This window comes from Lactuca virosa, chromosome 8, assembly GCF_052849685.1.
Source record: "Lactuca virosa cultivar CGN04683 chromosome 8, Lactuca_virosa_CGN04683_v6, whole genome shotgun sequence".
Taxonomy (NCBI): domain Eukaryota; kingdom Viridiplantae; phylum Streptophyta; class Magnoliopsida; order Asterales; family Asteraceae; genus Lactuca; species Lactuca virosa.
The window spans coordinates 289000252-289012543 of record NC_136433.1 but is presented as its reverse complement, the minus strand read 5'-3'; the positions used below and the strand labels follow the sequence as shown (position 1 = coordinate 289012543).

General features: G+C 35.1%; 1 protein-coding gene across 1 annotated transcript; it reads left to right on the top strand.

Annotated features, from left to right (window-relative positions):
* Nucleotides 1–6513: 6513 nt before the first annotated feature.
* Nucleotides 6514–9243, top strand: LOC145131607 (receptor-like protein EIX2). The gene is made up of 2 exons (XM_079066277.1): nt 6514–7844; nt 7923–9243. The coding sequence occupies exons 1-2, from the start codon at nt 6514–6516 to the stop codon at nt 8896–8898; spliced, it is 2307 nt and encodes a 768-aa protein (XP_078922403.1). The 3' UTR covers nt 8899–9243.
* The last annotated feature ends 3049 nt before the right edge of the window (nt 9244–12292 follow it).

Here is a 12292-nt window from a genome sequence, read left to right as displayed (position 1 = left end):
GTTTTTAATGTTTTCAGGGGGGGATTACAAGCCAAACATAAATGATTTTATTAAATTTATACAAAAGGATTTCAATAAACTTAAAACGGATGCAATCAATACAACCACATAGTTTCTACAGTTTTACAAAATATTTAGATATTTTATCCTTTCTGTATTATGCTGAGCATAAGGGACATTTGCAACTTACAAGTTAACCGCACAGTTTTTAGATCAATACAAAGTTATACATATACAAACACACAAACTATAATAGGTATAGTTTGGGAATTCATACAAAGTTATACATATACAAACACATAAACTATAATAAGTATAGTTTGGGAATTCATACAAGGGTATACATATACAAACACACAAACTATATTAGGTATAGTTTGGGAGTTCATTAAACAGTTTACAAACTTATCCTTTATAAACCTTTCGGTTATTTATAAAAAGGGTTCTTTTTTTCTGTATTATTACTTGTAAAGTCGTTAATCTAATTGGAGACACGTCCTTGGGCGCTTACAAACATAACTAAGTGGAGGACTACCCATTATGATCCGGAGTCTCCTCGAAGGAGAGCGTGATTTTTGTGTATAGATCTATACGGGACTGACTATCCCGCACCTTACTGCTAGCTACAGTAGGACCGGCAAGTCTACGGGTGACAAAGTCATAAAGGATACTGGTGCCCTATTCGCGCCATATCAAGTTTAGTATGGTCATAAAGCTCGCAATGTAGATAACAACGATATACTTACGTAGTAATATACTATACATGAACAATGATTATTGGGTACAATTATGGAAAATACATGGTTTCGTTATGAGAAGTAAAACTACTATACATGCTGGTAGTAACCAGGGTTTTCAAACAGAACATTTCATACAGAGGTTTTTCATACCAAATTTATCATACAATACATCTAGTAGTAATCCAATCATACAAACATTTTTACTAATATTATCTCACTTTTACTAAAGAAAATATTGGATTTTCTTGGAATCATGCAAACATTTTTACTAATATGAACTCACCAGCTTTATGCTGATACTCTTTCAAAATTGCTTGTATTCTCAGGAAATTAGTAGACAGGTACCTCCTGGAGTTTTGAGAAGTCGGAAGCAATTAAAGTCATGTCTTTATACTTTACTTACACTTTTGATGTATTCAAACAAGACTTAAACTGATGCAAACCTTTTTCATATATGTATTCACTGTAATGGTTGTGCTTACTATGATTGTTATGATACAATTGTTGTGATACTAAACATGACGTCATCCACCCCCGAACGTTTCCGCCGTTCCGGTTTGGTGGTGTGACACAGGGGATCAGGATCAGGATCTAGATCCGGGGGTGGGTCAGGTGACACTATCGAGGCCATTGATGAGAGGCTGCGTCCTTGACGCTACCAAGGACACGATTTGCCTTGTATCGTTTGGTGCCATCAATCTCATCTTTGACCCGAAACACCCATTTGTTCTGCAGTGCTTTCTTCCCTGCCGGGAGCTTGACCAAGGACCAAGTATGGTTCTTATCAAGTGAGCTCAACTCGTCTTCCATAGCCTTCTTCCATTGTATGGAATCTTTCATCCTTAAGGCCTCTAGATAAGACTCAGGTTCACCATTCTCAGTCAACAACAAGTAATTAGTTGAAGGAGAATACGTGACTGGAGGTCTTCGTACTCTAGAGGATCTACGGATAATAGGAGTTTCAGTTTCTACATCATCTGCAACCTCATCCTCTGAACTACTATCCACTGTGCTCCCACTATCTCCAGATACATCGGAGCTCCCACTACTTCCTGAACTTTCACCTATCTCTAGAGTACTAATAGGTTTTACAACGTCATCATCTGAGATTTCTTCTAACTCAACTTGATCCTTATTTTCTGGTTGCTTGTTACCAATGGATCTCTTTGCAAGTTCATCCTTGTATAGAGCATTCTCGTTGAACAACACATCCCGACTTCTGATAACTTTCTTATTCTCATTATCCTAGAAGCGGTACCCCATGTCATCCAACCCGTAACCTATAAAGGTGCACTTCCTTGCCTTTGCCTCTAGCTTGTCTCTCTCCGAGTCTTTAACTTTGACATACGAGACACAACCAAATACCTTCAAGTGTTTGAGCGAAATCTCCCGACCTTGCCATTCCTCTTCTAGAATCATGAACCCTATGGGGACTGAGGGTCCTCTGTTGATTAAATATGCAGTTGTGTTGACCGAATCTGCCCAGAACATCTTGGGTAAACCTACATGTAGTCTCATGCTTTTAGCCCTCTCTTTCAATGTGCGGTTCATCCTCTCTGCTACTCCATTTTGATGAGGTGTCTCCGGAACCGTCTTCTGAATTCTGATTCCTTGGTCAGCACAATAATCAACAAATTCTTTGCTATTGTAATCACCCCCATTGTCTGATCTGAAACACTTGATTTTCAAGTTTGTTTCATTCTCTACAATAGCTTTCCATTTCTTGAATGTGCTGAAAGCTTCAGACTTATGCTTCAAGAAATAAACTCAAACTTTCCTTGTGCAGTCGTCAATGAAAGTAACGTAATATTGAGACCCTCCCACTGAAGAAACTGAAGTGGGGCCATAAACATCTGAATGAACTAACTCCAACTTCATGGACTTGGGCGGATGACCTATCTTTGTGAAAGTAACCTTCTTCTGTTTACCCATAATACATGGCTCACAAAAGTCAACGGTCACAGTCTTCAGATCTGGTATTCTTCCTTTGGATGCTAGCATCTTCATTCCTTTCTCACTCATATGTCCAAGTCTTTGGTGCCATAGAGTGGATATCCCAACTTCTTCAACAACATGTACTTCAGCATTAGAAACTTCCACCATATATAGTGTACCCCGCTTCTGACCTCTAACAACAACTAAGTTTCCCTTTGTCACTTTCCACTGATAATCACCAAATGTAACATGGTGACCTTCATCATCAAGCTGCCCCACGGATATTAACATCCTCTTCAAGTCTGGAATGAACTTGACATTCTTCAAAGTCAACTTCATACCCAAGGTTGTCTTGAGGACCACATCCCCAACTCTAGTAATATTAAGGCTCATGTTATCTGCTAATTTGACTTTCCCTTTGTACTGCTTGAAATTATACATTGCTTCTCTGGAATGACTAGCATGAAACGACGCACCAGAATCCATGATCCAGGATTCAGTTGAGTTTTCGACACAACAAATGAGCGCATCATCTTCAGAATTTGCTGCCATATTTACTTCCTTCTTGCCTTTGTCTGCCGAAGGCTTTGGGCACTGATTTCTGAAATGACCTTTCTCATTACAGTTCCAACAGGTAATATCTTTCCTGTTCTTCGACTGACCTCTCTTTCTTGACTTCGATCTTCCTCTACCACCACCTCCTCTTTTGGTCTTTCTTCCTCTGCCTTCAGTAGTTAGAAGACTACTAGAAGCTTCTCTGATACTCCTTCTGCGCACATCCTTACCAAGGATTAAATCGCGAATACATTCGAATGATAGCTTGGCACCTCCGGCTGAACTGCTAACAATCGTCACTGTACCAACTATCGGGTAACGATGATAATAATAGCAATGCCATGACTTCATTTTCAAATCCAATATCAATATTGATATTATTGAGTTGAATTCGTTCACGTGGTCTGTCACCGAGCTAACCTCCTTCATCTTTAGATTTACAAGTTGCCGGATCAAGAAAACCTTATTTGCCGCTGAAGGTTTTTCGTACATATTAGACAACGCATTTATCAGATTGTAGGTTGTCTTCACATTGACAATATTGTAAGCTACATTCTTTGCCAATGATAACCTTATCACTCCGAGTGGCTGCCGATCTAATAAGTCCCACTCCTCCTGCATCATCGCTTCGGGTTTGTCTTTGGACAAAGGTTGGTGTAACTTCTTCTGGTAGAGATAATCTTCGATTTGCATTCTCCAGAAACCGAAATCTTGACCATCAAATTTTTCGATCTTAACTTTCCCATCTTCAGCAATGGCTCTGATACCAGATTGTTGGGAATATAACAAACAAGTTAAGCACTTCAAACAAAACGATTAACGATTTCGGTAACACTCGCGGAATAAAACTACTGAAAAATTGCAAACGAAATTGAACACGATATTTAACGTGGTTCGGTCTAATCTGACCTACATCCACGGGCGAACGAGAGAGAGAGGGGATTTTATTAACACCAAAGAAAATTACAATCATACAAGGCTAAAACTGCACTTGTAATCTGATCGCTCACTGTAAGGTTTCACTCGTCTTTTAACTGCCGAAAATAAAAATACAACCTCACTATTTCTTTTCTGTGTATATATAATCGTCGTGTTGTGCTCTCTGCTATTTTTACTTACAACACACATATATTTCTATATATGTTGTGAGCCGTAACAATAATTCACTCTAATGTGAAAGTGAATACCCACCATTTGACATTTGTAAACTGTCTGCCAAATGAAGAAAATAGCCTCCTCGAAAATATGCGTAGCTTGAAATAATTCACATGCATTTAATGTTGTTTTCTGCAGCCGAAACAAATTTCTTTTTTCACATGAGAGTCAATGATAGTGACAAATTTCCTTTTTCACATGAGAGTCGGTGATAGTGACAAATTTTCTTTTTCACATGAGAGTCGGTGATAGTGACGTTCACCCAACAATTCAATTCAATTTTTAATTGCCAAGTTACATTTATGGCCATTTAGCTCTTAGGAACTTGTCAATTTGTTCATGACTCCATAAATCTTAACATGTCATTTTTGACAGAAAACGAGAGTTCTTTTCATGTAATCAACCTTTTGTAAATATCAACACAAATATTGCATGCATCTTATACACATTAGAGATCGCACTAGTTGCAACTAAAAAGAATAACAACATTAAAGCTATGAGTTTTAGCATGCATCAATAGTTTTATTCATATATAATAAGTGTAAATTTGGTAAAGAATCCAAAATCAGTACCTTTAATGAGTGTCTGAATAATATCATAAGCATTTATTGGAATGCCTTTCAGCATTCTTTTTGTTAATTTTTTTTTCCTAAGTCGGTTATATTACAATAGATCAACAAGTTTAATTTGCATATTGTATCGGAACATTGTAGAAAGCTCCCTAGTAAGAATTAATTTTGAAGTACAATGCTATAATTCGGTACACTTTTCAACATAGAATGCTGTAACAAGACTTTATTATTATTATTATTATTATTATTATTATTATTAAAATACAGTGTTGTAGCAGAACAAATGAAAGTGAGATGCTATGTATAAAACACAAATAACGAAGATATGTTATTTCGTGCATTTATTCCTGGTTATATTTATGTTGGTGTAACCCAGGAAACATTTAAAAAGCTCTTTTGTATTCAATATCTCTTGGTTTATGATGCTTTCCATGTTTTTAAATTGTGCTTTTATGACTTTTTTCCTTAGCCCATCTCCTTTCTTAGTTATGTGTTTAATTTATATATATATTGTTTCATCACTAATCTTGCTCTTTGTTTCATTATATTTTTTTTCTTTAGGTCATAATTCTAGTGTATTAATCACAGATGTAATCAACACACACAGTACTGTACTCAAGTGGATACCACGTTTTGCCTGAACCTTGTAATTAAAGAAACACAATGACTTTAATAAAGTATAAAATCCCAATAACATAAATCAACTTTGGGGGTTGCTTGGATATATGAGGTCTATAATTAAACTAAATACACCTCTTATGTTGTGAACAAATGACCGTATTCTTGAAATAAATCTTTTAAGCATTGGATTACACCTTGGGCAAGTTTCAATGCGTTTGACTCTATTCGACCCATCTTTTAAGGTTTTAGACCATATGAAAATAATTTGAAACCCATGTCCAAGTACTTGGTTCGAAATATAAAACCATAATGCATTTAACAAAACTACATTTCTTAAAAGATAAGGTGAAGTTTTGAAATCAAAGTTACAGAAGTCATCTTTTATTATGCTTGACATATAGACCTTGCTAAGTCAGATATTAAAAAGAACTTATTTTGTCGTAGTTAGTTTTGAAAAATCATTAATCATCAAAATATAGTTCATAATCTATAACTATAATTTGTAAGAAATTATAAATTATCTTTGATTTCTCCAAAATCTAAATCTTTGTTTCTGAAAATATGGTGTTTTATCACATTCATATTCTTATTAATGAGTTGTGGCCAAGACACCCAAGTACATTTACATTTTCCATAGGGACCACACAAATAGACTTTATGGATTAGAAATGTCCATTGACTTCCAAGTCTTCCACGGCTGTCCTATAGGTTGCTCTTCATTTATACCTTTATAAATCAACTACTTGCATCATCATAACACCCCATCACTACATCATACAAACCAAACTTTCCACTTCCACTTTCTTCCAAATTAATAAACTGAGTTAGGGTTGATGATGAGGCATCCGAGGGGTTTGGGGCTCCATCTCATTTTCATATGTGCTTTTTTTTTTGCAACCAAATATACTTGTTTGGGTGTTGGAAATGTCACTTTCATGTGCTCTGAGAAAGAGAGACTTGCTCTTCTCAAGTTCAAAGGGAGCATCAAAGATACTTCTGGAATGTTGTCATCATGGGTGGGCAATGACTGTTGCCGGTGGGAGAGAATCCAATGCGACAGTCTCACTGGAACGGTTCAAAGTCTTCAACTTGGAGGAGATCACTATTTGGTTTTTAATGAGGTGAACTCTTCTCTTGCAGAGTTGAAGCATCTCAAATACTTGGACTTGAGTGGGAATTATTTTCATGGAAGTCGGATCCCTGAGTTCATTGGATCTTTCAAACAGCTCAGCTACCTTGATCTTTCACGCTCTAATCTTAGTTTGTCATTTAACTTTGTAAACTTGATAAACATGATCCCTTCTTTATCAGAGCTGCATTTGTCACTTTGTGGGCTAGATAAGACTTTTCTATCTTCCGCTCATTTTAATATCACTATGCTTTCTAACATCCAACACCTGGATCTTAGCTGGAATTCAATTGAAGGCATATTTCCATCTGTTTTCAGTAACATGAGTTCCTTAAGAGTCCTTCATCTCTCAGGAAACATGCTGCATTCTTCGGTTCCTATTATGCCTAACCTTCTACAGCTTCATCTTTCTTCTAACCGGTTTAAGAATATTGAGGATTTTGGAATCTGGAGACGTTGTCACCTGAAACACTTGAGTGCTGTAAGAAATCCTCTTGGTATAGAAATGATTGACTCGCTGCAAAACTTTTCGGAATGCTCCCGATACGCTTTGGAATCGTTGAATTTAAGTTTGTCATTGAATGGTACGATTCCAGAAGCACTTGGAAGACTAACCAATTTAAGAGTCTTAAAGATATCAGACAGCAGTTTGACAGGTCCAATGCCCAAAACTCTAGGAAGACTAAGATATTTAAAAATGTTAGATCTATCTAATAACAAGTTATGGGGTCCCATCCCAGCATCTCTAGGAAGATTAAGATATTTAAAAGAATTAGATCTTTTTTCAAATTTGTTAAATGGGACCATTCCGGTTTCAATCGGGCAACTTGCCAAACTCCGTTCTCTACATATCTCAAACAATTCCTTAGAAGGAGTAGTTTTTGAAGCCCATTTCGGTAACCTTTTGATGTTGAAGAGCTTGGATGCTTCTTCTAATACTAAATTGACATTCAATTTTTCACATGAGTGGATACCTCCATTCCAATTGGAAGATCTTGACCTCAGTTCTTGCAACATCTCAAATGGATTTCCGCAGTGGCTTCGAAATCAAAGGAAGCTTTGGTGGTTAGTGTTGTCGAATGCTTCAATTTCTGGACCTCTGCCCACATGGTTGCGGAAGATGCCTGTCATTTTTTGGTTAGATCTCTCGCACAACAAACTCAGCGGATCTTTGGCAAACCTTCCTAACGGGGGAACTGTTTCTGTGATTGGCAGTACAGCGAAACTATTACTGGCAAATAACATTTTCAATGAGTCGATTCCAAGGTCATTGTGCAGAAGGACAGATTTGGATTTTCTTGATCTTTCCAAAAATAGGTTAACAGGGAAATTTCCCAAGTGTCTTGAGAATCTGCAAGGGTTGGGTACCATGATGGTTAGCTCGAATTTGCTTTCAGGTGTCATTCCGAGGTATATAGGTCTTAATCTTTCATCATTGCAATGGTTAAAATTGAATGACAATAAATTTTTTGGTGAACTTCCTCGAGAGTTGGGGAATCTACGAGATTTAACAGTCTTAGATGTGGGTGATAATGAATTGTTCGGAAGTATACCCCATTGGATTGGAGAGAAACTGACAAATTTGAATGTTTTAAGGTTACACAGGAACAATTTCTCTGGAGAAATTCCTAAATCTTTGTGCAAAATGTTGGAACTTCAAATTTTGGATATTGCGTACAACAACTTAAGGGGAATCATCCCTCATTGCCTAAGAGAGTTGAATAGGATGGTTAAAGGTCCAGGAAATTTTATTTACAATGGCTTTCCTGATTCTAATGAGAATGTGATTCAGATCATGAAAGGTGTTGAACGTGAATATACAACAATTTTGGATATATTTTTTAACATAGATCTCTCAAGCAATAAACTTGTAGGAGAAATACCTGTGGAGATAACTGCACTTTCTATGTTGGTGGGTCTCAATTTGTCAAATAATCATCTCAGTGGGAATATTCCAGAAAACATTGGAAACATGACGAAGTTAGAATCTCTCGATTTCTCAAACAATGAGTTGACCGGGATGATCCCTCCAAGCATGGCAGCTTTGACTTTTTTGAGCCATCTGAATCTGTCACACAATAACTTGTCAGGAAGAATTCCAACAGGCCATCAGTTGCAGACCCTTATTGATGATCCATCAATATATGGTGGGAACAGAGATCTTTGTGGACCTCCATTGACAAACAATTGATCAGATCATCAAGACCCAACAACATCAGCTCTCAAGAAGAAACATAAAGCAGTTGGCGAGTCAATCAAGGTATGGTGGTTTTACCTGGACATCATGAGTGGATTTGCAACAGGGTTTTGGGGTGTTATTGGAGTTCTGTTGTTCAAGAAGCACTGGAGACACAAGCTTTTCATGTTTGCTGAGGAAATTGTGGACAATATATACGTTGCAATCATGGTGAGAGTTGCCAAGATGAACAGAGGAAGAGAAGCCACATAGATCCTGCGGAATGCAACTAGTTCTTGAATATATGCTTAGCAATGAATATTTGGATCTTTGTCTGTAATGTGGATGTTGTTTAACGGTTTCAATTTTAAAATGTTTGTTATGTTTATTATTTAGTATTTATATAATCATGGGCTTATCTACTAAGACCATTTCCGATGGTTAACATATACTATGACTTAATATTATTGACACCTCATCATCCTATTACATTTAACCTTTAATTATATGGCATCTCCAATGATTAACCTCTCTCAATAACTTTTTCTTTAATTTTAACTAATCTATCTTTATCTATATAAAATGTTCTATATAATCTCCTCCATTTAGTTAGTCATTTTTAAACACACATTATATTTTAATACAAACTATTTTAATAAATATTATTACTATAAATTTATATTTCATAAATAAAATATCATTAAATGTTTGATAGAATTAATTAACTAGTAATAAATAAATAAATTAAAAACTAAATTATACTTAAAGGGTAAAATAAAATGAGTAGAAAATGAGGGGGTTGAATGTCTAGAGGATTAAAGCATATTAACCGCTCAATATTAACCGCTCAATATATATTGAGTGGTCAATAAAAATAAACAAAAAAAATTAGGTACTCCAATAATAATAAGTGCTCAATATAAATAAATGAATAGTAATGAGTTTTAAAAAAAGCTCTCATCCGAGATGCTATAAGGTTAAAGGTAGGTCTTAGGATCTACCTAAATTTTCAATTTCATTTAGAATATATAGCAGAAAAATTAGGAACTACATTAGAAAAAGTAGAGGACCTACCTTGACTTTGTTTTTTTTTTAAATGTCTTTAAAACCTTTTTAAGAGGAGAAAAAATAAGTTACTAGGGCAATTTGTTATTTCAAATTATGGGATTGATAACAAAAAATTAACTACTCTTAATCGGAACTCTCATAATATCAATATCAATAAATAAATAAATTGTTCTAATAAAAAGAAGCTCAGATTTTTAAGACTCTCACTCCCCGTTCGCTGTTTTATCAATCTACTAATAATAAACTAGTTTTCATTAAACCGTACAGTTGAACTAGTTGGTCCAGTCTTTTTTGAAGTACCCGACCCGACCCCCCACAAGTGTTAATTTTTTTTATTGGCTTCACTTAATTTAGGAACCATGTGACTTTTTGTTCTAGATTCACCATTGTATATAATATCAAGTTATTAGATTAGACAATATTTGTATGACATTTTTAATAAGCTATTGTGCTCTTGACCTGCCACTTCTCTCACACCGATCTATAGCATTGATCACATTTCATCTTCATGGCTCTAACTAAGAATCAGGTAATCAACTCATTATCCATTTTTTTTTTCCTTTTGTAGATCTTTTTGTTTTTCATGTTAAGGAATATGGTATTCATTGATGTTTTGGCCCCATTCTTGTGAACAAAAAATAATAATGTACATGGTTACTATGGTTTTTGGTGTTGTTTAATTTCTTGCACTTATTTTTACTGGTTTGTAATTCATGGATTTGCCAAGACTTATTGGGACAGGTGGGGGTTTGCACATGAACAATTCTTATATTATTCCGTTTTCCAAAGAGGTAGCTTTTGGAGAACATTTGAAGGTGGAAGTTCAATCAGTCTCATCTGATGGGGGTAACAAACAAGTGAACAACATGTAATTGACTAAGGCACATTATTATATGGAATCAATGAAGGAAAAACTTAAAAGCAATCAAGCATGGACATAAACAAATGGTTTTGTTGTGTTATTACTTTTTTCTTGAGATTTTAAGACGTTGATGTGTCATTGAGCAATGACATGTTGCAAGAATTTTGATGAGTTTGACAATTCCTAGGTTCAACATCTTGATGTTCCTTTTTGTTGGTTTCACTATAGATACAATTTGATTGTGTATACTTCTTTCTTTTTATATTTTGTAGAGTAAATTACACGAATAGTCCTTATAGTTTGGAGTAATTTGCATGTTTGGTCCCTAACTTATTGTTTTAACTCGGAAGGTCCCTACAACTTGTTTTTGTTGCGCACTTGGTCACTGTCTTACCTAAAAATACTATTTTGCCCTTAATTTTTTAATTTATTTAAATAAACACACACTCAACCCCACTTCCACCTCACTTTACATTACCTTACCTACCTATCTTATTTAAATAAACTAAACAATCAATGGCAAAATAGTCTTTTTAGGTAAGACTAGAACCAAACACGCAACAAAAACAAACTGTAGGGACCTTCCGAGTTAAAAAAAAATAAGTTAGGGACCAAACGTGAAAATTACCCCAAGAACCATTCGTGTAATTTACTCTATTTTGTATCTTGAGGGATGTTTTAATAGAGATTCAATATAAAGTTTCTCATTCTTCACCGTAATACTCCAGTGACCTATACTGGTGTGACTACTACAAAATTGATAATAAAGAACAATTTTATTAGGTAATACTCTAAGAGGGTTGTTTTCGCCTCAACCGCTCTTTAGGAACATGTAATACAGAGTTTATATAAAGGTCAAACCCAAAGGTACCCTCTCCATTTCATTTACTTGATTGCTCTTTAGCAGACCATTTTTTTTTTAAAAAATATAATTAAAAATGTAATCAGATAACAATATGTTAATTAACATTACATCATTCTTTGGCAATCCCTCATCGCTTCTTAATCAAGAACCAAAATAAGCTATTACCCAAAATGGATCTCATTTTATTTTGATTTTGAATTCATCTACCAAGTAACCACCAAGTGCCACATTGATCCCTCACATGATTTTTTATAATAGCTCTGCCACAAACCACTAAACAATGACCAATAGTGCAAAGAAAAAACAATTATTTCAAGGAAAATAATGAAATATGCAAAAATTATAACGAATAAAATCAAAATGACGTACATGTTTACCAACTCATTGGTATTCCCTGCTGCCCTGCATATTTGAACTATAATGACTCACCTATATTGAAATCCAATAGTAAAATGTAAATCCATATAGATTCAATAAAAACATCAACATATGGAACCTAAAACTGATGTCATATCCTTCTATTATTATAATATCTTGAATAAATGAAGAAATAAATGAAAATAAGGATATAATGCAGGGACAACATTGGTATATAAGAACATGTCATACAATAA

What these genes read in the sequence shown, in the direction of transcription:
- LOC145131607 (XM_079066277.1), top strand. Translation starts at nt 6,514, where the DNA reads ATGTGCTCTGAGAAAGAGAGACTTGCTCTTCTCAAGTTCAAAGGGAGC. An exon ending in AAGATGCCTGTCATTTTTTG is followed by an intron (nt 7,845 to 7,922) that starts GTTAGATCTCTC and finishes TGTGATTGGCAG; the next exon opens with TACAGCGAAACTATTACTGG.